We start from the raw sequence: 26,765 nt of genomic DNA, 5'->3' as shown, positions 1-26,765 counted from the left end.
CGAAAGTGAATCCTATCTTCACTTTCCCTGGCGGAACCACGTAGCTGATCGGGCCTGGGGAGAGAAAGAGAGCAAACAGCTGGTCGGCCCGTCGGTCCCTCTTGCTGCAGGATGGTACAGTAGGAAGCTAAATTCACGCCAACACGCATCTTTCGGTTTTTAACTGCAACCACTGCGGTGCACCCGGCCAATATTCGAGGATGCAGCAGCAGCGCTTAAACAAAACAGAGGCCTCAATTACCTCGTACTTATGCGTTGCTGTTCTTCATCCTTCAGGGGATCCTTCAACACTGACTAAAATCGCTGAACATCTACGAACTCCCACTAGCTTTCATTTTTTGTCTCCCCTCCGTATTAGGAAACTTTGTCTTTCCCCTTCCCCACTCAGAGAGAGAGAGAGAGGGGAGGGAGAATGAGAGAGAGAGAGAGAGAGAGAGAGAGAGAGAGAGAGAGAGAGAGAGAGAGAGAGAGAGAGAGAGAGAGAAAGGGGGGGGAGAATGAGAGAAAGAGAGGGGGGGGAGAATGAGAGAGAGAGAGAGAGGGGGGAGGGGGTATCCATAGATCCCAGTCTGGGGAACGCTGACTAAACCCGAGGCCCCCGGGTCTTTAAACTTTAAACTCTTCACGTTTGTTCTGGCTGCCTCTGCGTGTGACCAGAGTCATCTATCTTCCCCGCAGTTTGCTGCCCACCAACCCCAGCAGTATACCCCGCCTATCTCTTCAAAATGGGTGCGACTTCTCTGCATTCGTGTTCAAGATGTCGCCTGGCGATTCTATTCCGTTCAGGGTGAGGGGGAGGAAGCCAGGGACGAACGGGAGTCTCGATCGATCCCTCTTCCTCCAAACGCGGTGGCGCATCTCCTGCCCCCTAGTAGGATAAAATCGTCTAGGGGTGGCCAGAAGAAGAGAAAAAGGACGAATAGTAAGAAGAAGAGGACAAAGAGAAGAAGAAGAGGATGGGGGAAGAAAAGAAGATATGGCACAAAGAACGTCACTGTGTCGAAAGGGGTCCAGGACAAGAGAACGGAGTCGGAATGTCCCAATGGAAGAGGAAAGACGGGGCTGTGGCGAACTGCTGTTCAACTACTGAAGACCTTGAGAACAAGACATCTCCATCAGGTTGAGAAAAATTGTATGAGCAAGAAAACGCAGCAAAGTCGTAAAGGAACAGTGGGACGCGTGTTTGTTGTTATTCTCGCTTCATGAGGAAGTTGAAAAAAAGGCTCACGAGCAAGGCAGGCAGGCAGGCAGAGAGAGAGATATGGAAAAAATGTGATATGTGTGTGTGTGTGTGTGTGTGTGTGTGTGTGTGTGTGTGTGTGTGTGTGTGTGTGTGTGTGTGTCAGCGAGTGCTAATGGGATTGTGACCAGGACAAGGGAGATTCCTTAAGGAGCTGGAAGAATTGCTGGAAACGAGACTTCTGCTGGGTGCGATATAACTGGCTATTTCCTGATATGGTGACCTCCCTGTGATCCGGGGTCAGGGCGATTTGCCGACTTTGAAACCAACTGTGAAAGGTCTTCTAAAGGTCGGTAAAAAACCTGTATGGGATGCCAATTACTATACAAGTGTGCTGTCGTGCGGTATGTACTCGCCTACAGAAAACTATCATACCGCGGGGGTCTGCTTGTGCTGTCGTGCGGTATATGCTCGCCTACAGAAAACTATCATACCGCGGGGGTCTGCTTGTGCTGTCGTGCATGCTCGGCTACAGAAAAGGATCTTACCGCGGGGGTCTGCTGCTGTCAGACCATGAGGGATTGGTACGCCTGCGTGAGGAGACCCATCAACTAATAATGACGTCATTATTATCCTGTGTCTAACTGATCCCAGCCACTCCCCACCTTTATTCCTAAAACCATTGTTTGCCATTGTGTTTAATACAACGTGGTATTGATACTCTACTACACAATGACCTGGAAGGTGTCTTATTATTATTGTTATAATTATTATCTATTATTTTCATTTGGACGAGAGTTCTTGCGCAAAGCAGCGCCGTTGACAGTGCCATGGGTAACCTTGGAAGCCCTTGCAAACTGCAACCTTCTCCCTCCCTGTTACAATGCAAGAAGAAGAATGACAGCCATCACCCTCAGGAAGAACCATCGAAGACCTGGGCATCATCATACATCTTCAAAATAATCACGGCGATGAGTTAGATGCTTGATATAAGTTGCTACACTGGCTATGTATATGCTTGTTGTCTTATTTATGTGGTCAAGGAGTTTTCGATCTGTTCCCAGTCACTGGCGGCATAAACCAGCGACTGCTCTTAGCGATATTGTTGAGTGTTAACATCATCTCATGGGAGATAGAGAACAGCAACCTATAAGTATGGGAATACACGAGAAAACAGACCGGAGAGAGTAGGGCTCGGCACTACTGCACGGATTCCCCTCGTAGTTTAATTGATCGACTCGAAGATGGTTTGTCCACATGCACGCACACGCGCGCACGCAAAGGGGAAAGACCTTTGCTTGTGTTCAGACAGCTTCATAAAAACCGTACTTAGGTACATACATGTACTGCAGCTACGTACTCGAATGGTCGTTGATATCGCCTCCCTCGCTCGTGGCCTGAAAAAAGACAAAATGAAAACGATTAAGTGTCGTTAGATTCCTTGGATATCAGTCAAAATAAGTTTTATATCGCGACGTCAAGCGTAAGAGAGAGTATGAGTAAACAGATGGATGAGGCACAATGTTCTTAGACCTGAATATTTTCGTGGGGATTCAAACAACTCTAACAGTACCCAAATGCTCTTCTTCAACGACTTATGGGCTGGATCGGGGACTGTGACCAGTTTCCTGAAGGCCGCGGGTAACGAATGAATTGTTACATAAGAACATAAGAACATAAGAAATAAAGGAGACTGCAAAAGACCATAAGGCCTACACTAGGCAGCTCCGTATCCATCACCACCTGTCGTCCCCATCCATAAAGTTGTCTAATCGTTTTTTAAAACAACTGATAGTTTCAGCGCTTACTACGTGGTTACTAAGTTTATTCCATTCATCGACCACCCTATTTGTAAACCATTTCTTGCCTATTTCCTTCTTAAATCTAAATTTGTCCAGTTTATACCCATTACTGCGAGTCCTGCCCTGTTGTTTTATTATGATGACCTTGTTTGCATCACCCTTGTTATAGCCTTTGATCCACTTGAACACTTCTATTAGATCACCCCGCACTCTGCGTCTTTCCAGAGAGTGTAAGTTTAGGTGCCTAAGCCTCTCTTCGTAAGGCAAATTTCCGAGTCCTTGTATCATTTTGGTCATTCTTCTCTGTACTGATTCTAGTGAATTTATGTCCATTTTGTAGGACGGAGACCAAAACTGTACCGCATAGTCAAGGATGGGTCTAACTATCGCTAGATAGAGTTTAATAATTACCTCTGCACTTCTATTTGTTACCGTCCTAGCAATGAAGCCTAATGCTCTGTTTGCTTTATTTCTGGCGCTAATGCACTGCTTCCTGGTTTTAAGGTCCGGACTCACCAGAACTCCCAAGTCCCTCTCGCACTCAGATTTTTCTAAAAACGTGTCCGTCCTCGCTTCGCTCGCGAGCGAAGCGAGGAGGACTGACGTCCTATTTTTCTGGTGTTTGGTCAAACATTTTGGTGTTTTATGATTTTTTGTTTTATTTGACCAAATGACAAGACATCTTGTCATCGGAGTTTAATGGGTTAAGTATAATATACGATTGTTTATTTTTACTTATCTACTTGTTTACAGCTTCGTTAGCACAACAGATCTGATGAAGGCAGACTGTACAACTGCTTGTAAGGCATTCTAAAATGGTTGTTGTACCCACAGGAATCGTCATCGTCATCCGGCCAATCTCGCAGGAAGGATCTAGGTGAGGGAAACACCCCAGGCAGCTCTGCAAGTTCGTCAGAATTGGCCGTCGAAATAACGATTTTGTGGGACGTAGGGCCCAAGAACGCTAACCAACAGCTTCGCCACGAGACTTTATCGCCGAGAAACCGGTAGAAAAATGGGAGGAAGAACAAGCAAGGAGACGACACTGTTCGACAACGATGGACGACAGACATGATCGCACATACATTCACTAGGCGTGGGGGGACCCTCGTCTACAAGCACATGCGAGCGAGAACGCGCAAACGCACGCACATACACACACACACACACACACACACACACACACACACACACACACACACGTGCAATATTCTTTACCCCACCTCCCCCTCCCTTACTCATTAGCTCTAACCCAACCCATTCCACTGCCTCCAGATATTACACACAGACACACACACGGTTTGATGACGCTGTGGTAGCGGTCATAACTGCTGTCACAGCGGTCCGGGTTCGAATCCCGCCTAGGGCTGAAATAATTTCAGTATCGCTGCGCTGCGAGTTGTTACTCCAATTCTCGTGGGCGGGGAGTTGGGGGTGAATGTACGTGTATTACCAATAGATGGGTCATACGAGCTCTGAGCTCGCGTCCGGAAGGTTGTGGATCGCTAGTCCAACGCGTGATCTGAGACCATGGTGAATCACACACACCATGAGCGTAGCTCCCCTTCCCGTAAGATACAACTAGGTAAATACACACACACACATACAGGCTTGCTGGTGTAATGGTACCGATTTTGCCTGCTAACTGAACGGTCCTGTGTTTTGCACCCGCCCGCTTGGGCAAGGAGATTTTGTGTGTGTGTGTGTGTGTGTGTGTGTGTGTGTGTGTGTGTGTGTGTGTGTGTGTGTTTGTGTGTGTGCGCGCGCAAGGTGCATTACCCTAGATCGGGCCATAAATAAATTCCGAATTCATCCGATAGGGTAATAGTACGAGATCCAAAACCATGCTGAATCACTCACTCACACACACGCGCTCGCACGCACGCACGCACGCACGCACACACACACACACACAGACCATCATATTCGATTTCACGTTCCCCTTCCCCCTTGCTTCGTAGAAGGCGCGAGCACCACCCCCTTCATTGCCTCTTAATTCGGATCTCCCATCCCCTTTCCCTCCCCGCCTACGAGAGTCCCTAATCATCTCCCTCGCCCCTGCCCTCCTTCACACGCCCCACTCCAGCAGCAGTAACCCCTACCGCCCGTCCCAAGCCGACAACCGCCACTACCGCCACCCTTATCACCCTGGTTGTTGTTGATGCTGCTGCTGCTGCTGCTTTGTTGACTCGCCTCCCCCCACCCTCGGTCACGTGCCACCCTTTCCCCCAGCACCGTGGCACAGTATTCTCCTTTCCCCTTCTTCCATTCCTTCCTATCACATCAACTCCCTACCCTCTCCTCTTTCCACCCAGCACCTCTCTCTGTCCACCCACCCATACCCGGCCACCCGTCAGTCAACTTCATTTTGTCCTCTATTCCCCACAGCCACGTCTTAACCCTAAGCCAAATGTCATTTCTCCCCATTTACCTCGTTATCACCTCAACCTTCGCTATGCCTTTCTCCAACACTTCTTCCACTCCTGTTCTTTGCTGCCATTGCACACCCCTACAACGCTCATCACCCCGAGTGTCTGCACCACTCACTTCCCTTTCCTTCCCTACTCAACTGTCTCATCCCCAGCTTCACTCTCTATCGCAAGCTCATCCTTCCTCTTTACGATCTCCTCCCTTCTGTATCTCCCCACGGTCTTTCTCACAACTACCTCCCCTCAATACCTATATTATGTGGCCCTCTTTCATCCATCCATAACCCGTCCCTACTCTTGTATCCTATAAGCTTTCCCTCTACTCTTATACACAGTCATCCCTGCTTCACCTTCTCCAACCCCACAACCATCTCCCTTCCACTTTCCTACTGCCCTCCATGAAGGAACCCCTTTCCTCGTCCTTCCCCCCTCTCCACTCCACTCCATCGGGCCGGCTTCCCTCTTCACGGACGCACCTCGTCTCCCCGCGCCTCCCTCCCTCACTCTCTCGCACACTTTTCAACACTCCTGGTCCCTCAAAACGGGCGCTCCCACATGACCCTAAAGGAAGCAGTCCCAGATACACTCCATTCTCCCACTTTCACCCTTGCCTTCCTTCTCTACTTCCCCTGCCAACCCTACATCTTTTTCTCCATTCTTCCCTCTTTGGGAAGACAGGGTGAGCAACCGGATACCACGTCTTCGGACTGTTGGGTTGGGTTGAGCTCGGGTGGGATAAGTTTGCTGGGTTGAGGAAACTTAGTTCAGATTAGGCTGAGCTGTATTGTTTTGTCGTGTCTGCCCATGTATGCCTGGTCTTATCTTGTATTGCCTTTCCATGTTCTATATTGGCCTTGTCTTGTCCTGTATTGCTATGTCATGTCTTGCCATATCTTACGCCTGGGGTTGTGCTCTGGTTCACAGACGCGTGTCAGTCCCCAACGTGCCCCTCTCTCCTCATCTCTCTCGCTCTGGCGCCACGCCTCCACACCATTATGCCACTAATTGCTCTAGGTTAAGCTGGTATCCCCCAAACTCTTATTTATTCCTCTCTCTCTATGCGCTCAGCTTCCATCATCTGCTGCATACAATGCCAGTGTCACAAGCACTCTCTCCCCTCTCCTACCAACCCTCCCAGCCGGATCTTGCCTAACCAATGCAATCTATGTAGTAGGCTGGTCAATATCTGTGGATCACTTGGCCAAGTCCACGCTAACGCGGGAAGGGCCGGACTCACCGTGAGGAAAACCATACAGGCAATAAATAATGATAACTGCGTCACACTCACAGAAGACTTTTAAAAGTCCAGAACTAAGGGCTTTTCGTTATGCAAATGCAAACTGTGTTGTCAAGAGTTTCTACACATCTTTCTTCACACCTACCTTCGAATATTATTCTTTGAATATAAAAATATCTAAAACCCTGGTCAACTAAAGATATATTCACATATTCAAAACCCAGCCACCAGCACTTTCAACTGAAGGATTGAACAGTAAGGATCTTAGTTGTTTTCTTGCTGTCTGTTCAACGTCACCTAGTGTGCTGGAGAGGTTGGTATACCTACTACATGACGAAGTTTACAGCTAATAGGCAGTCTATAACTGCACCCCAACCTCCAATAACGAACATATTACTCATATAAATAAGCAAATATAAACATACATATATAAAACATGAAATAAATAAGAGTAAAATAAATAAAAATTGATAGAATTTCCAGAGAACTTTTTGAATGTGGAGTCCCTCACATCTCCGATCTCCCTTAAATCGAGGGTCGAGTGCACCTCGATTAAACTCTTCCCCTGGGTTCCATTCACTCCTTCCGACCCGCTGCTTGACAGGCACTCCCCCCTCCTCCCCACTCACTTTCCAACACGGTACGGCACTCCTCTCCGAATAACCGGCAGCACACACTTCCTCACATCGCATCACATATTTTACACCAACGTCAGGTAATTTTATCAACTTCATTGTCAGATAGACGCCGCTCAGATCGTGGTCTAACCCCCCCCCCAAAAAAAAAAAAAAAAGCCTTGAGAACGCTTAACAAAATTTAGTAAGGTAAAGCAAGGCCATTCTTTATTCATCTAAAAGGGGAGACTCAAGACTGATGTTACTGATACTATGAGAATCCAACCTCGGTGGGAGCGAATGAAATATAACAAGCATCGTGGTGATATACAGGGAACACCTGCAGGCAAAACTTGGGAGGGGCAGCAGCAGCAACAAACAAAGCCCAACCCCGCCGAGAAGACCGTAAAAACGAGGGGGCGAAAGGAGGAAAGAAAGAGCCAAGCAACAAGAATAACAAATAAACCAGAGGATTTGCGAAACAAAAGGACTACACGCCACAGTAACTTCCCCACAAGGAGACCCAGGCGGACGACGAAAGCAAACAACGTTTCAGAAACAAACACCAGGGAGCGGGAGGACCAAGACATGGAGGAAGGTGGTCTTTCTCCCCTTCCTCTTCTGCAGGGGAGTGCTTTTACTGTGCTGTAACTACCATCGAACCCTGTTGAGTATGACGACATTGCAGCAAGGTGTTTTTTTTTTTTTTAGTTAGATATATCTGTCTTTTGAGTTTCTTAGATCAGTACTCGAGTGTTCTTAGGAGCATAAAGGGCAAGCAGCCATCAACCATCAATGCCAACCAGTACCCCCACCGACATGCAAATTTTTTGTTCATTTCTACAGCTTAGTTTGTGTCATAGTGGGATATGTATGCCACACAGGAGCTTCGCCCATTTTTTACCCATCATGACCCAACCCCCCGCCATTTATGTTTTTTAGGGCGCTGGTGGGGTAATCGGAAGTGTGCTGGTCTTCTGAAGCTTCGTTTAGTTGTGGGTTCGAATTCTGCATTCCTCTCCGATTTCCAGCAGTGACTTTTACTTACCCCAACAGTCCCCAATGCACATAATAGGGCAAAAGTGGCTGTTTCGACTGCAGCTACTCGCCACCACCTATCTCCTTTCCCTACTCATCTCTAAACAAATTTCCCAAATCAATGTGCCCCCGTGCATTTTAGTAATTTGTTTCCCGTATTTGTCGTTCAGCACCAGGGTTGGTGAACCTTGTCTAATGCAACATGTACTAAACCTACACGAACAAATGGGTTCGTTGCAATAGTCGAGAAAAAATAGGTACGAACACTAGTGAAAAAATACTTTGTTCGTCGAGAGGGTACGCACGCACACGTCTACAAAACGAGAAGGAAAACGGTTACTTTACTTCCCGGTTTGAAGTGAGGGTAGAAAGAGTGATGAAGGTGAGTCGCGTGGGTAGGAGAGCTGCCAGGGGTGAATGTATTCCAGCAACTTTTGGAAGCATTAATGAAAACACCGGAAGTCATCCATCGCCATTGTCCTGACAATAAAGACAGCCCCATGATGAGGGAAACAACGACGACGCCGACAACAACAATGATGACACATTTGGAACTCGTGCACTGGATTGAACGGCATGAAACAACGTAATTTACAATGTTACCAACGTTCCGTGTGTGGTGGAGCACAGCTAATAACAAAAGTCTCGTAAAGACGATAATGATGATGATGTCTCATGAATGTGTACATTTAGTAAACGATACCGACACACTACCAAAATGTTCAGTTGGCGGGCCTGATTAGCGAAGCTTTCGATCCCGGCAATTGGTACACCTATATTCATTGAAGACCCAATTTGTTATTATTCTACTATAATTATCATCACTATCAAGGGTTCTAATACAAAATATGAAACTTCAATGATCTTCAGTTTTAAATGTTTATGCCAGTGATCGAAAAAACAGACAAGCTGCATACAAGTCCACATCAACCCTTTGGCTTCTGTATTCGACCCTTATAGTTAGTTTGAGTGTCGTCTATTCATTTCAAAGAAACCAATATAAAACGCTGAAGCCTTTAATGCTGTGACGACCACTGCTACTACTACCACCATGCAGAATCGTCTTCATCATGATGTCTTACTAAGATTCCTCTAATTACGCCTGCCGTCTCCCGACTTCATTCATCCCATAGGCAGTGACGTAGAACCGTGTCATCACTCCTGGCATTGGTAGCAGTGCTGAGGTGCCATTGTTGGTAGAAGCGCTTAAGGTTGATATCATTGTATTCAAATGTAATGGGGATGATTTGGCACAATAGTCCCTTGTTGGTTTGTGTTGCTGACGATTGTAACACACACGAGAGGGAGGGAGAGATGAAGAGAGAGGGTGAGGGAGGAAGAAAGAGAGGGAGAGACTACGCTCATTTTTGTGGTAACAGGTAGATTTTGACACCCACCCCCTCGTGTGTGTGTGTGTGTGTGTGTGTGTGTGTGTGTGTGTGTGTGTGTGTGTGTGTGTGCGCGCGCGCACGTGTGTGCATTAACTAATTGTACCTAATTGCAGTGTACAGGAAAGGGGCAACACTTACAGGGTCTCTCTCTTACTTTCTAACTTGTAATATAGGAACAAGAGTGCGCGCGTACGTGCAAACACATTCGGTAAACAAATATTCACCAAAGTATACGGCTTCTCTGCCAAAAGAAAGTCACTCGGGTCATTTTTTACTTCTACCCTAACCAACAGAAACCTGGCGGCTTTGGTGACACTGGTCTCCAGGCAAAAAGCTTCCGAAATACGCTATAAAACTCGCCACTAAGAGCTAATGATGCCTGAAATGACGGAGTGATTCCAGTTTTCGGTGCTGGGTCATTGACTGCATGAATATGCATAAATGCGTGACAGTAGCGCGTAATACAAGAGCTTACAACTGAGGTCTGAATCTCAACTAAAATGCATGACTAAATCCCATGGTTGGGTTTGGACCGTGTTACACAACGAGGCAATACGAAGTTGGTATTCCACCACGTTATTCAGCTTGCATCACTTTCCTACGTAAATTGTGACGAATCAGTTCTAAAACAAATGCCACTCTATAATTTATATTTTACTCCTGTCAAACTGAACAACGATGTCTCATAGTTAAGATAATTCCGGCTGAAGAAGAGACTTTTGCATCCTGAAACAGCAGCCTAACTACATTGGTTAAAATCTAGCACCTATGCTATAGCTGCAAAATAAAAATCAGTTACATATTCTATAAAAATTTTAAGGTATCCTGGAAGAGTAGATATCAAGCAATTCCGTGTGTCATATTTTCCTTAAAAACATCAAAATCCACATTTAAAATAGCTCATTTTATCTCCGAAGCAGATAATTAAGAAAAACATGCTGGCAAGTTTTACCTCTTAGTGGTTTACAGAACAGAGACGAAACCTCAATAATGTCCCGCGCTTTGTGATTTTCTTGGTTAAAAATTACGTCATCCTTCGAACTCCTATGATTTCCAGGTATGCCTGTACCGGGATTACAACGGGAGCTGCCGCCTTCCTCCTCACATAACGGTGTTCGGTTGGAAATCGAGGCAGGAACAGCCCCCCCCCCATAATTTTTATTATTATTATATATATATATATATATATATATATATATATATATATATATATATATATATATATATGCATGCCTTTCAACCATGCCCTAGAACGGTCAGTTACATATTACCATGAAAATTAGCCGTTACTCCGTGGCTATGTAGCTTTATTTATGTATTTCTTTTATCTATTTACCTATATTCAATCCACGTCTGCAGAATTTACCTATAGCGCTTTCGGAAAGCAAAGAGATGAATTCTGATCATGATGCAAGAAGAAATCTTTCTCGACAAGAATGAAAGGGTAATGATATTCTCGTGGGCCAAACAAAAAGTTCATATCGTGGAGGTTATCAACAGTGCTGGAAACGAGACCAGCGAGAAGAAGAATCCAGGTCACGGCTGACCGCTGAAATGATGGAAACAAAGAGGAATGGGGGTCGGGGTCGGGGTGGAGTGAGGGCGGGGCGAGGGGAAGTCCTTCCGAGTGACTGAGACACAAAATATGCAAAGGAAGAGCTGGCTGAGGTGTCGCGTGTCCGTCAGGCCAGTGGCTCGAAGCGGAGCGAAGCACGAACCCACCAGCTCATGACGACGGCCTTGTCTTGCTACGGAGCGCTGAGTGAGCAGCGGAGAACAGGTGTCGATGGCTGCCGCGGGAAACCCAAGAGTGACTCGCCCCCCCCCCCCCAAACCTTCCCCACTCCATTTTTCCACCGACAAGGAAATTATTCTATTTCTACCTCTTATGCATATATTCATGTTTCTTTTATGATACCAATTTCTCCAATCTTCTCTTTTTCTCTGTGCTCTCTAGGGCATGACCACCGCCACCGCCACGCCCAGAGGTCCGAGAAGGTGAGTTTACACCCGATCCTTCTGCGGCTCTCCATGGGCGGCCGCCCGAGCGCGACCGGCACACAAAAGAGGTGTTGGATGAGAGGGGGGGAGGGGGATCAGCAAGCAGGCTCCCCACTTTCTCACGACGGCGTCCTTGCTACAGCATTCTCTCATCAGCACCACAGTATCATTTTGAGTACAAAATGACAGTCTCAAACCAGGAGGGGTCCTCAACTTGGTCAATATCGAAGAAGTCTATCTACTTCGTCCTGGGCCAAAAACCCACAATGGGGATTCTGCCAAAAAGACGTAGATGAGTCATCTCCTCACTATCCATCTTCAAAAGCCATCAACATTCTCACCTTAATTTGAAGTACAACTCCAAGCAGTTTAGCACGAGTCCCAAGATTTCAGTTTTGACAAGCCCTCTCCAACCCCACACACTTTTTAAACATCAGATGACAATCTGCGACTACTCCTCTCCTCCTCCTCCTCATCTTTCCCTGATAGGCTATAATAGAGACCCGGGCAAAGACAAAAGACAAGAGTCAACATTTCTTTTTCTTCCCAGAGAAGTGTATAGGAGGACCGTTGCTGGCTTCTGTGAGGTTGCGAACTTCCAGTCAATGAAACTCGACACAACAGTTATTAGTTATCAACTTGAAGTAAAAGTTAGGAAAAAAAGTGCTTTCCATTGGGGTCAGAAATCACGAAAAAGGAACTACAGCAATCCCCACCCTCTATCCAGAATGAGGAACTCTCATTAGCTGATCGAATGCTTATGCTACTTTCTCAAACATTTTATCCCAAATAACTTTGAACGACTCGCGATCTTTCTAAAATGCATACTTGATAATATTTGCATCTCTTGTACACACACAATTATTATCGAGCACTAGGCAGAAGACATTTGTCATCCATAGAAAGGGTTGACTCAATGAGACGGGTTATATTATCATTATTTCTTAATATAGTCGGGATGCCTAGCATACCAAAGCGCTTCTTGTGGTCGTATCTTATCTATTAGTGTATGATAACTTCATTATTCCACTCTTTCATGGTGAGAAGTGTTTTCGCGCGTAAGAAAAATTAGCAATGTTTCCATACAACAGTAGTGAAACGACTGTTTGATTACTGCCACAATATACACTCCATTTTTTTTTCAGGATATTTCTATACTGTTAAATAATTTCTCTCTTATTACTGAATAAGTTGTATATATATTTCTTAAATATGTTGTAAACATGAATACTATTGACATATCTTCAGTTTCTTTCCCTCCGACCTCTTCCGAAGTGTGGACTTCAACGATACTGCGTTGGGCGTCCCTTGGCTTGGATTTCAACTCAAGTTCTATCCAGCGTTGGATGAAATCCGTCCCTAGACTCTGAATCCAAACCAACCGGTTAACTAGTGTAACCGTACATTAAGGAAACAAAGCTTATCCACGTACTTGTTGGAGAAGTTTTGACTCCTTCTCCAAGTCCGAAATGACAGACAGCCTGAGGTCGACATAACGTCATGTCGATTCAAAATCTTTAGTAAACGTGAATACACTTTGTTTAACTCGAATAGTTTAGTCACAGCAGACGTAGGACAAGGAGGAACGCAGTGACTTTGCACGCACGCACACACATACACACACGACTCGGTGGCGCGGTTGGTAGAGTCCCAGACTTTCTGTACGGCGGTGCCGGCGGTACCTGGTTCGAATCCTACCCAGGGTTGAAGTTATTTCAGTATCGCTGCGCTTCGAGTCATTACTCCAACTCTCGTGGGCGGGGAGTCGGGTGTGTGTGTGCGTGTAAGGTCAGCATTACACATAGATCGGTCATACGAGCTCTGAGCCCTTCCGGGAGGGAAATAGCTGTCGATCACGAGTCCAACACGTGGTCCAAAGACCAAGGTGAATCACACACACACACACACACAATGCTGTTCACGCCGAGCTTGCTGCAGGATCCCGACAGAGGGTGAATAGGGGAGGGTTCATCGACACTCCCTCCAACGGCAATAACACACACTTCCACTCCCACAATTACGTGCGTGCCACCCTCAACACAGTCACGCATGCACGCACACACAAACATATAAGCATCAACACATACCATTCTGCATTGATAGAGGCACGCGTGTAGTTACAGATAAATACATCCTAGAAAAGTTTAAAATGTTCAGTCATATTTTAGGTTCTGAATTAAAGATATTTTAAGAAACAAGATCCAATGCGTTCCAATCATTTCTATAAAGCTTGACTACATATGCCTCGGGCGTGCGCACACACAAAGTCAACAAAGGAGCAAATCAGCAGTAACGAGACGAACATCATGAACGTGCTTAGAAGCAGAAGAGCTGCACACGAGCAAAAGTAACACGTGACCAAAGACGATCTCTCCTTCCTGGTTCACTCACTCGAATTATATGAAACTAATATGAAATAATATGAATAACATGAAACACTACTGAGCGTTTTAAACACCTGGTCTTTATATTTCGCTGAATAAAAATACAATCTTCTTTTATGGTATCTGTGTAGCAGGGTTATACTTATTCGTTTATGTTGACTCGTACTCACTCCCTATTGCAGATCGTTGACACAGAGAACAAATATTCGTATTATCGGAAGCCCACAAGCACAGCGTTATTAAGCTACTACATAAGGGTAAAATCTTCATCTTCTGTATACTGTGTGTGAAACCCTCAAAAAGAAAAAATCTCCACAGCCACAAGAAGGCTTGTGTCGTCGACGAGGCCTAAGAAGCTATGCAGCCGCTTCTTGAGCGGCGAGGATGTGGTCTAACATCCGAAAGCGTGAGAGTGCGAGAGCTCACTACTCCATTTTCCCGCACGCAATGCAATTAACGCGGGGATGTGTGCGACTCACCTGTACCCTGGCGTACCCGTGTGCATGTACTCGTATACACATACATATGGAATCGAAACACTTTAAGTCACCCGAAAACGTTGATTCCGGCACTTTCATCACTAATTTTCTCCCTACAAAGCAACACCAAACAACCCTATACATCAGAGCGTTATCTGTTCACGCCAACCCGTTTTTCTTTTTCCTAGTCAAAGGGCAGGACCCCACGCTCAGGTGGTGTGTGTGTGTGTGGGGGGGGGGGATTACAAAGTCTCTTGGACCACTCGTCACATTCCACTTGGCGAGATTAGTTCAGTTCATGATGACAGACCATTTCATTCAGATATTGATAATGAATATCCCCAAAAGACTTCCCCTAAATAATGATGCAGGCCTCTAATTCTAATGCCAAGTCGCCTGACCATATATCTTGAGCCAAGACATATACCCTCATAAATATCCCTAAAAAGTGCTCAGTGGCAATAGCCCCTTTTATACACGACTATATTTTTATTTTCCTACCGACTTCTACCCTCCCCCACACACTGATCCCGCGCGAGTGGGTGTTTTTTTTTTCCGAGGTAATACATATTCCCTTCAGCTCGGGACAGGACCACCGTTGGAAAGATTCAAAACACTTCCACGCCGTTCCGCACCGCACCACCGTTTTGATCTCGGTCTTCCTTGACGTCTCATATGACCCACCTTTGACCCTACACGTCACAGTTGACGAGTCAATACTCGTCGCAGCTGCTGCTGCTGTTGACGTCTCCATTCTTAATTTGAAAATAGTGACAAATCTTTTCAGGTCCTTACCAAATCGTGTGACATTTGAATCTGGCTGCTGTTCGGCTATTTTCGTTCATGATCGCGGTATCCCCGTGATAGCGAAAGGGATTATAGTCTATTTTAGTAAGCCATTTACACACCAGGTATTGTCCTCAGTTATCTGTCTGCCACACAGGCTGTTTCATTCACCTCCGCGGCACCCCCACGGTAGCGAAGGGGTCAAAACACGCGAGGTCTCCTCGCCTTGTTTTTCCCTTGTAGTGTGGGCCTTCCATCCATGAGTTACACTGGACGAATTTTCGTAAAGTGTTGTGCATTCGTTTGCTTCCGGGCGACTTCGACTATACCGTACACCCCCCCACCGTCTTTCGAATTCCCCCAAGCTCTTTTCCACTGGAGAACTGAATAATGGATGACTTAAAAGTTAACTAAAAAATTGGGACACATCAGTCTATAAAATTAGGAAGTATTCAATATTCCTAAAGAAAAACGCAATTTCGAAAATATAAAACAAGAGCATTAAAAAAAAATAGTATCCGGGTGGTTTTAGATTTCGGAATATTGGTATTAAAATTCTGGATCTCAATAGAAGAAAGATCTATACAGTTAGTCATCTTGTTTTTGACAAAGTCGCCCTGTACCAGGGGAATGACTACTTAACCCTTTAGAAAGAACCCAAAGTGATTAACCCTTCATTAATAGCGATTCCATTTTGTCACCACAATACATTGCGCCATAGTGTTCCAGGAAATTTGGATCCAGAATAACTTTTTTTCCTTCTTATTTTTTCTTCCATTGTAAGCAGGGTAAAGCTGATTGCAGTGTGATTTCTCGTCATGGCTGAACGGCTTTTCACAACTAGAATGACGTTTAATCTTCTGATTTTGTGTTTCTTCATACCTATCTCATCTTACCCCCCCCCCCACACACACACACTTCTGCGTTCATCGTGGTATCCGAACTAAGGCGTCTGAAAGCGAAAAGACAACAGAGGTTGGTGATTCGAAACCTGAAGTCTACGGGATACGTAAAAAAAAAAAAAAAAGGTTTCATGCTTTTCGGCCCCTTTCAAGTCCCAAATAAAGTATCATGCCCTGCCACCACGCGGAACGGATAACGGCTGAGATGATGCAAAGGAGGGGAAAACACCGTTATCAACGAGATGTTACACACGGGGAACCCCCTTACCTTACCCTATCCCGACTGGCAACTACGGATGAACACTGTATAGCAAGAGCACCACCGTTCAAGAGAAGACTCCCACGCTGCCGTTCAACTAAAAAATAATAAATAATAACAATATAATAATAATAATAATAACATTAATAATATTACAGACTTCTATGGGGGAGAATCTTTGGATCAGTATAGTACGAGTGTATGGCAATGTCATCGGCTGAAAGTCGTAGGGGGGCAGGAACCATCGCTGTTTGTCAATTCTTATGAGAAAAAGGCGGAGAGAGCTGATCGATTGGGCACAATCCAGACAGATCGGCTTCCCATCTTGCGGGACCACCATAATCAGACACACCATTGGCCCCTGGGCAATCAAGAAACCTAGGTAACATATTCATAATTAAGCAAAAGTAGGGAATTAACCAGTTCAAATGGCATGTTTGTGGGCCCGACCTTCCCCTCCCTCCCTCCGAGCTCACGCCTCAACGGCTTAGCCTAACGGAGAGCTGCTCGGGCCTCATGAGAGCGCATGCCGGTCCATGAGCCATTGCCTCGTCAAAGCACCCGGATGCCAACACGCACGGAACCCAACGACCGGTCTCGTTTCCGGATGCTACCCACCAGCGACGTCAACTCTGAAAATGCATTACGTGGCTCATAAAAAAAAGTACAACGCGGAAAGCTAGGCACGCCTGGGCGTGTTATTTGCGAGTGAGAACACGCGCGAACACACACACGCGCACGCACTTGAATGCTTAGTAAAGAAGAGCAAGACGTGCACCTGTTACGTTTACGCCCCGGCTGAATGCCTTCTTCACAGGGAATGTGCCTATAAAAGGCACCCAGCCAAAACGAACGAGGAATAAACTGGCAACCTCTGACCCCTGTTTACCCAACACCTTCGCAATTTTTAAATCTGCAGATCTTTTCCCCAAGAGATACTGCTGAAGAGTTGTTTTGAGATTTTTAGATTTCGATGAAATACAATACCCCAGTTTCTTATTATTTGTTCTCGTTGATGTGTAAATCTAGCCATAATTATCACTACAAAAGATTATATAAGTTTGATACCTTATATAGTTAAATGAATAGTAAAGTAATATCAATATAATGATGCACACGCACCCACACAAAAAGTATACTTGAAATATGTCACGCAACTCAACTATCATCTACAGTAGGTATCACACTCTAGTTCACTAAGTAGGCATACGGCTGTCATGTATTTCCACGACTATGCGTGCAGCACAACACTAAGACAGGGTCACTTCAATGTAGAATTTAACTTCGACATAGTGATCTTCTTCACAGGAACGCTCCCGCCAAATCAGGATATTGATCGACCAAGATCCGGTTCGGATTAATTAATTAATTACTGCCTCGAGTTTCTTGCCCGCAGCTCCACATGGCTGAGTTTCGATCAATAAAGCTTTTTTCCCTCCGGAATCTCTCCTCCCCTGCGAAATACTTTGGTCGGCGTTAGCTAGAACACAATCAGTAAATGGGGTCACAGAATAGGCTGGATTTTGAAAAAAAAAACACGTTTAACACAACGACGACAATGACGTTAGATTGTATGGTTGCATCCAGATTAAAAGTAAAAATTTGTGGGAAAACCTACTCAGAAAGAATTTCTAGTTGGTTCTGGAAACGAACACACACACACACAAGGGGACATGATAAACTCAAAAAGGATAGTTATAGAAGACCTGAAAATGCACACATTGGTGGATATCTGGAACAAACTGGTGAAACATATATATATATATATATATATATATACATATATTATATATATATATATATATATATATATATATATATATATATATATATATATTATATATATATATATATATATATATATATATATATATATATATATATACATATACATGATACTATTTCAGTTACTTAGCAAGTCTCACGACGCGCATGCGTGAACTTTATCATTGGGGGGGGGTACCCCTCCCTCCATTCCCTACCTCCCGCCTACTCTACACCCTCAACCCTGAATGAAGGCCACCTTGTTCTCACGGCAACACCTCACCTCTTTCACACTTACTATCACTCTCTGTCCTCTTGCTACCCCTAATCCCCCAGCTATCACCCAGACATCACCAGAAGCGTTATGACACCACCAGACCAAGCCAGACCCCCTCCTCCGAGCTGGATGTGCTGTACTCAAGAATGCAAAGACGCACCGACAATCTTCTTTTCCTTACCATTTTAACATTATCATAACAATTGCAATAATTAACGTTAATACTATATCACTAACATAAGTAATGTCTTTTTCTTGCGAAGGATGCACTTGAAATGTGTTATTCTCCATTTTTGCTAATTTGCATCCTTTACAGTAAAAATTGCAAAAGATGCAAGAGTTTCTCGCAAAATGAATAAAGATATCTAATCAAACAAATAAAAACAAGAAAATAAATAAAACCCAAAATAGCATACTGAGTGCACTATCGAAGTACAATGAAACCCTCAGCGCGGCGACGCCTTCCAATCAGCTGGAATGAAATCTTATCTGAATAAAATCACCTGTCGTCAGCTCGAACAAAGATCTATAAAGCACGTCACCATGTGGAACGAGAATAATAATATGACACTTCCAAGGCCCCATCAAATCCCAACCACTCCATTCCCGCCATCGACGATGGCCTGGTCCACCTTGGTTAGTCCAAGGTCTGAACAAGAAAAGGCCGTTCAATCCAGCCCCCTGAACATGCGGGCAGGGGACCTAAGACCTCCCTGCCAACAAACTATGTTAATCGTCCGGACAGGCACACTTCACGGGAATGACGACGGAGATGCAAATGCCGCGTAATATCTAAAACGAGTTTCTCACCGGCGTCAAGGGTCCCTCGCCATTGCTGCTGCCCCCTTTCTCCCTCCCGTCGCGGGGGTCCAGCGGCCTCGACTCGACCGACCGAGAGAAATGTCATGGCGACGTGCTATGGGGATGTGCGCGTCCATTTTTTGTCGTATTTTACTCCCACGTGTACTCGACTGCAAAATTCAGTCATCACGGCAGGGGCTAAAAAAAATTCTTGCCGAGCATTCAACTGCTTAAAGATAACGTATGAAAACGTCAGATAGCGTGGAGGACGACTTCGGCTGTACTAAGGACGTCCTTTCTTAAGTCCCTCTCAACACACAGACTTAGTCCATAGATTTCATTCAGGCGGTAAGGGGCGACTATTATAACTTCTTCTAGGGTCTCAGTCCCACATGGGCCTCTTTGTCGCATACTGTGGTCTTAGTGTTACTCACCAAGGAGAAGGATTTAATACCTCATAAGTACCAAGGCACAGGTTTCGTCAATAACTCCAACACTACAGTTCCGTAATTCAAGAACCTCCCCACTCCTTTCCCTAGCTCCTCTTCTTCCTCCAACCACTCCACCTACTCTCAGCTCATCCTCTTCCTCCAACCACTCCACCTACTCTCAGCTCATCCTCTTCCTCCAACTATTCTACCTCCTCCACATCTCCACCACTCTCTCTTCTCTCTCTCCATTCCTTCTCCTCTCCCCAACACCTTTCCCTACGCTCCCTTTTCCTCCTCATCCGTTTCCCTCTCATGCTTCTTGGCGTGTGTGCAAGGTAATGTGACCACCGACCGAGGCCAGGAACCAACTCCACAACTCTAATAGAGCACAGAGGTCTCCTTGACACGGCCATGCGTATTGGCACCTCTGCCAACAGCTGCAGCAGCAGTAACAGCAACACCATTCCACCCTAGCGGCCTTTTGTAGGGCTGTGGAACCTTCGACTTACAACAAAACCAACAACTTTGTGTTGTGCGACGACATTGGTTCATTCACTTTTTTTGTGCCGTCTCATCATCCTAAGGGTTCCATCATTACATCACGTCTAATCTTTGTTGTCAATACGACTCTCCTTCATCGACTTCCTACTCTTATAAAAGAGAACGACGACGACGACGACTCTCGAGGTCCCTTACCAAGACGGGGAAAGGTTCTGAGGAGGCTGATCCTGCTGCTGTTGCAAGGGCGAATCAATTTCCCGAAGAAGTGAAAGTCCATCGGGAGAGGCTCGACCTCAGGAACGTCACAAAGTAACAGGGCGGTGGCCAGTGCAGTCGCCTGTGAAGGCGTCGTAGAAAGAGCGACCGTGGCAATGTATCACTCCGAACTCCTCTGACCACTCTGAAGGGCCTGACAAAGTCTGTACGAGTATATGCCGTGGAGGAAAATCGAGGATTTCATTTTGCATTTTAAATCGAGATAAAATTGTTCAGATGAGTAGAATGGGTACATGGTGAATAAATCATTTCTGTTAGGTGCCGGAGCGATACTCCAGCGAGCTCAGGCAGCACTGCACCACCGACTCTGGCTAGTATATGACGTCATTCACAGAACTGAAAAAGGCTCTTCTTTCCATATACCAATATACGGGATATATAGCGCCGTCCATAAGGATAGAAGCAATTGTGAATTTTCGATGCCCAGGTACGTTCATCCAAACCTACGGGCCTGCCTTCGTAGCACTCGTTAAGGACGTGTAAACTTCATCCCTGTGAATTTGTCTCCTGAGGGGATGATTCTCTTCTTCCCCTCTCCTTTTTCACAAAGTTCACAAACTCATTTCTCTCTTTACTAAATGGAAAATGTTCAACTAATCGATAGCACGAAAAAAATTCTCTCTCTCTCTCTCTCTCTCTCTCACACACACACACACACACACACACACACACACACGACTCGTGGCGCAGTTGGTTGAGTTCCCGGCTGCCACTACGGAGGTCCGGGTTCGAATCCCGCCCAGTGCTGAAATTTTAATATCTCTGCGCTGCGGGTTGTTACTCCATCTCACGTGGGCGGGGAGTTGGTGTGTGTGTGCGTTTACGGTCACAGCATTACCCATAGATCGGTCATATACGAGCTGAGCTCTTCCGGGAGGGAAATGGCAGTCGATCATGAGTCCAACACGTGATCCAAAGACCATAGTGAATCTCTCTCTTTCACAAACACACACACACACATAGAGAGAGAGAGAGAGAGAAAGAGAAAGATTGCTACTAACAACTAAACGGTAAAAGTATCACAAGTACAGGAATGCCAAGAAAAGAAAGAAGAAAAAAAAAAGCGAATCCATTTCAACACGTTGTTGCCCTGTCAGCCTGTCTGTGTCTGTCATCCAACCTACCCACCTCATCACTCGGCACTTTGCCCCGCCCCGCCCCGGATCCACAACACCAAGCACATTGAGCTGGTGCTCCTCCTCCTCCTCCTCTTTCATCTCCACTTGACAGTTCTTGGTCCCAATTCACCCACCCTCCCTCCCTCCCTCTCACCTATATGACCTCGGTTTCCCACCACCTCACCTACTGTCACCACCTCTTCCCTTCCTATCTTAGTCTCCTCCTATCACAAACGCTGTACACTGAGAAAAGTATAGAGATTGGTGCCACAGTAAGATCCACACATTGGTTTGTTGTTCTTGTGATCATTCGTGTGGGGAAAGCTAGGCCCATGGATCTGTCTACATTCGAGTTTTGAACTCTCATCTAGGAAGGCCATATATGGTGATCACGAGTTCAGCAAGCGATCCAGTTGGGAATCTTATCCACGTGCACATCCCGACTTGCGAAGCTGCAATATATTTTTTTGTATATCATTTACGACATTAACATGTCTAAGAGGTTGTGAGGGGGCTCAAACATGTCGCATATTTGCGACATACTGTGGTGTTTACAAGTGGAGGGAACCGTACACAGTAGGAGCACTTCCAACAACGTTCACAACAGGCAGAATTACGATCACTTAAACTGAAATATGAAAAATGAACCGAAGTTACTAGGTCAGCTCGACAAAGTTATGCATGTCTAATTGCGACCAAGTAACTACATTCACACACTCACACACACTCACTCACTCACTCACTCACACTCACTCACTCACTCACTCACACACACACACACACACACACACACACACACACACACACACACACACACACACACACACACACACACACACACACACACACACACACACACACACATTATTTCTCTTTTATTCCCTGGCGTTCCCAGGCCCCCGTCCTACAGAGGGCACCAGGCGGGCACTACTTCCCGTCTCACGCCCTTAATTAGCCCCTTGGAGTTCCCCTGTTGGTATGCAGGCCAGGTGACGACCTGCAATTCTATTGACTTCTAACGGACGACTTGTGGGGGGGGGGGGGTGCTGCTCTTGGTGATCCGTGGTACCCGACAGTCCTTCAGAGTTCACACCTTTCACATGTCACGTGACCTTTGAACCACATTTATTCTGTTTATTCTCTCCCTGGTATCATCCCTTCTTTCTCTACATACATATCGTACTTAGAATTGCTGTGGACTGTAGTTGTCCTTCGTGGACAACCCGTGCCGCCATCGTACAAGATATATACAGGATGGAAAGGGAATTCTGCCCGTTTCAAGTTTATTGTAGTTTCTAATAACGGACATCAGTTTCGTCATTTATTACTATTATTGACAATTATACATATATGACGTTGTAATAACAAGAGTAACACGCACATATTCACACCGAAGCAAAGAGGAAATTATGACAAATTACACTTCAATGTAACCTGAGGCGGTGCACGACACAATGTCGAAAGACAGAATGTCGACTGAGACAAAATGTCGAAATTTCAGATATCACGTGATTATGTACATAAAATCACCGAAAAATGCTAACCTGTGTTCACGCTCAACAACTGAAATATCCACCAAAAAACTTGTTGCCTTTTCCTAATTAAGTGTACATAATATATCCACCAAAAAACCTGTTGTCTTTTCCTAATTAAGTGTACATAAAATATCCCCCAAAAAACTTGGTCACCTTTCCTAACTAACTTTCTTGACTGTACATAAAGTGAATATTCTGATTTCAAAATCAATTCTTGCACTACATTCATTCGAATACAATACAAAGAAAACATGGCAGAATTCTTCGTTGCTCAAAAAGGAGGAAAAAAAACTTTCATACGAAGGTTTTCTTTACACCAAAAACAAGTGTGTTAAGGAAAAAATATACTGGCGCTGCGAGGACCGTGCCTGTTCAGGAAAAGCTGTAACTGTTGATGATGTGATAGTAACCACAAAAGCTCACAATATACATGGACCAAATCCTGCAAGGGTTGAGGTCCAGCAATCGATGTCCAGGATTAGGCGCATCGCCAAAGAAACTTTGGAAGGGACGTCGCGGATAATATGCCAAGAACTCTCCAGCCATCTTCCAGAAGAGGTTCGTGGATATCTTCTGGAAGAGTCGAGCATCAAAAGGATGATTCAGAGGCAGCGTCGTAAAAACCAGCCGGGCTTACATCGTAGTGTTACAGACCTTACCCTACCTGATCCTTACATCAAGACAAAACAAGGGGACCCTTGGATCGTGGCTGATATCAGTTTTGGCGACAATGAGCGGATCATAATGTTTTGTTCAAACAACAACCTGAGACATTTATCAAACTCTTCGGTATGGTACGGCGATGGCACTTTTGACGTCTCCCCGGGGTTGTTTTATCAACTCTACACCCTGCATGCACCAGTGATGGGGCAAATGCTGCCTCTCCTTTTCGTGTTGACAACCAAGAAAACTAAAGACGCTTATCGTCGTATCTTCTTGGCCATCCAAGAGGCTGCATCACAACGTGGTCTGGATCTCAAAGTTAATATTTACAGAAGTGACTTTGAGCGCGCTGCGATGGAAGCTGCAAAGGATATCCTGTCTGTGCAAAAGGTCGAGGCCTGTTTCTTTCACTTTGCTCAAGCGCACTGGAGAAAGGTTGTGGATTTGGGTTTGCGTGAAATGTACGTGAACGACAGCGATTTTGCACAGAGACTTAAAGAGCTGACTGCTTTGGCTTTTGTTCCCCCTTTTGTGTGATTCCATTATCAACTTCAATAAGGCAATCGCAGTTCACTGTGGTTTCATTAATAGTCTTTTAATTAATTAAATTGCAATTGAATTGGTGTAAGTTGTTTTATCTTCATTGTTATGTTAAAGAAAACCATGCCGGGCGGCCATGTCGGGTCGAGTATTTTAGGAAATATCGGTCTTTATTACCGAGTTTGATTTTCTTTAAAACAATATCCATCTTCAAACAACCTCTTTTAGTCATGATTAGTCAAATGCCACTAATATAAAAGGCACACATGACCGAATAATTAGTGAAATGCATATTTCGACATTATGTCACATTCGACCATCAGTCGTGTCGACATTTTGACCATTCGACATTCTGTCTTTCGTCTTTCGAAATACAGTAGACTATAACATTACAAGATGCCAGGTACACGAAACACAGGTCCTTTGAACTTGCATCTTCCTTCCAAAACAAATTTCTTGGCATTCATCTTTTCTTAGAAATGTTTATGCATTTCCTCAATCAATACAAGTTCTTCATAAACAGTGTCCGCTCCAATCCCAGTCCCTTTATCCAACACAGGTGATGGACCAGCCGATTCATACAACATTCTCAAACTTTTTCCTACCTTAGCATTTGCTCTTCGTCGTCGACTTGTCGCCTTTACGAGATCTAATAATGGATCAAAAACAATGTCGCTCATGGATCTACGTGATGACAGTTATCTGGACGATTCAAACCTGCCCAACCGTCATTACTACGAGATCCGATCCCGCTGCTGTCGATGACCCGACCGTTAACGCATTTTTTCACGACACGGTGCATTCAAACTCGAGAATTCACGGAGGCAACCACACTTACTAAACAAATACATATGGCGCGCAGAAGCACACACACACAAAACCACGAACTAACTTGTGCACAATCATGGTCGATGGCATTCACTTTGGAAGTGACAAATGACGCTAAAAAATAATATGCAAGACCATCCACTTACCCACGGACATAAACATGTAAATAGTAATTGCATTCGCGAAAAAAAGTCGCACAACCTCTGGCCTCCCATCCGCCACCGCTCGGCTTCCCTCCTCCTCCCCCAGCCGTTGAATATAATCACCCGAACGGAAATGCAAACAGTCCAAGAGGTGACAAATGCAGAGGTAAAAAAAATCGCCTTTCAGAAAACAACAACGTTAGTAGGACAGTTCTCACCTTCCCACAAACACACAGTGACAGAGGCAACACGGCGTCCGCTTCCATGTACAATTACGAATATGGAAATCAAGTCCCCGGCACAACCACTGAAATTTGATGCGGCTGAATGGAAACGTTATATCCTAGCAATACATTCAGAAATGCGACACTTGCAAAGTTGAAAAATATATATCTATCATCCCTGAATACTCTAAAAATACAAACATCCTCCCAACAGACTACCACTTGAAACCCACTATCGGAGAAATAATATCAGAAGTACAGGAGATCCGTATATTTCGACTACTATCTGTAGTCCTCTTCATTCTGCTGAATGGGACTACAGATAGTCGAAATATACGGATCTCCTATACTTCTGATATTATTTCTCTGAGGACTACTATCTGTAGTCCTCTTCATTCTGCTGAAGAGGACTTACAGAATTCGAAATATACGGATCTCCTGTACTTCTGATATCATTTCTCAGATAGAGGGTTTTAAGAGTATATTCACAAATGTGTTATAACATTACAGTTTTTCCACTGACTAACAGTTAAAATCCTTCAGGTACGTTTTCTGGCAAGTGCGTGCACACTCGAAAGCACTCTCACTTAAAGTCACGCACAGAAATGCAATTACACACGTGACCATAAAAGTGAAGTAATCGTGTAGAAAACTGAATCAAATCTACCACAGATCTGTCATGGTCTAAACAACTCGTTAAAGTTTGGGAGAAAACTACCAACACTATACCCTTCGATTTTTTCCATGCCATAAAAAAATCCGTTGTTATACTGTTTCAATTCCCTTTGCTGGCATTATTCTGGCTAACATGAAAGAAAGGCTACCGGATCCAAGACCAATAGGTCCTACCAACCCCTACTGTGCTCCCCCTACCCACCTTCCTTCCTCCCTCCTTGCCTGCCTGTCTGCTTGCCTGGAGTGTTTACCCTCGTGATACGGGCACTTCACACTTCTACACTTCCCCTCCCCTTCCACACTCGGCCTCTGACGTCTAAATACGCCACAAATCTGCGCAGCGTCTCGACGTCGGGTGATCTTGTGTTCTACTGGTCCTCAATTAACGCCCCTTCCCAGCAGAGGGTGACGCACTTTACAGGCTTTATGGAGGCCAATAATATATAATTACATTCAGGTCGGGGAATCTACAAGTATTTCACGGGCA

The 26,765-nt window shown here is 45.1% G+C and overlaps 1 protein-coding gene across 5 annotated transcripts in view; it reads right to left on the bottom strand.

Annotated features, from left to right (window-relative positions):
- Positions 1–26,765, bottom strand: part of LOC143020348 (uncharacterized) — a 273,138-nt gene that overhangs the window by 58,509 nt on the left and 187,864 nt on the right. For 3 of the 5 annotated variants that reach the window (XM_076176705.1, XM_076176695.1, XM_076176715.1), the window contains one exon: positions 2,541–2,577. The exons of 1 other annotated variant lie outside the window; for it this stretch is intronic. In XM_076176705.1, coding sequence (XP_076032820.1) covers positions 2,541–2,577 — 37 coding nt within the window. Of the gene's footprint in view, positions 1–2,521; positions 2,578–26,765 lie in introns of all 5 variants that reach the window. One more of the 5 variants, XM_076176724.1, reaches the window with a different exon arrangement.

Source organism: Oratosquilla oratoria, chromosome 3 (genome assembly GCF_046742065.1).
Source record: "Oratosquilla oratoria isolate Oo_2021 chromosome 3, ASM4674206v1, whole genome shotgun sequence".
NCBI lineage: Eukaryota > Metazoa > Arthropoda > Malacostraca > Stomatopoda > Squillidae > Oratosquilla > Oratosquilla oratoria.
This window is presented reverse-complemented; position numbering and strand designations above follow the sequence as displayed.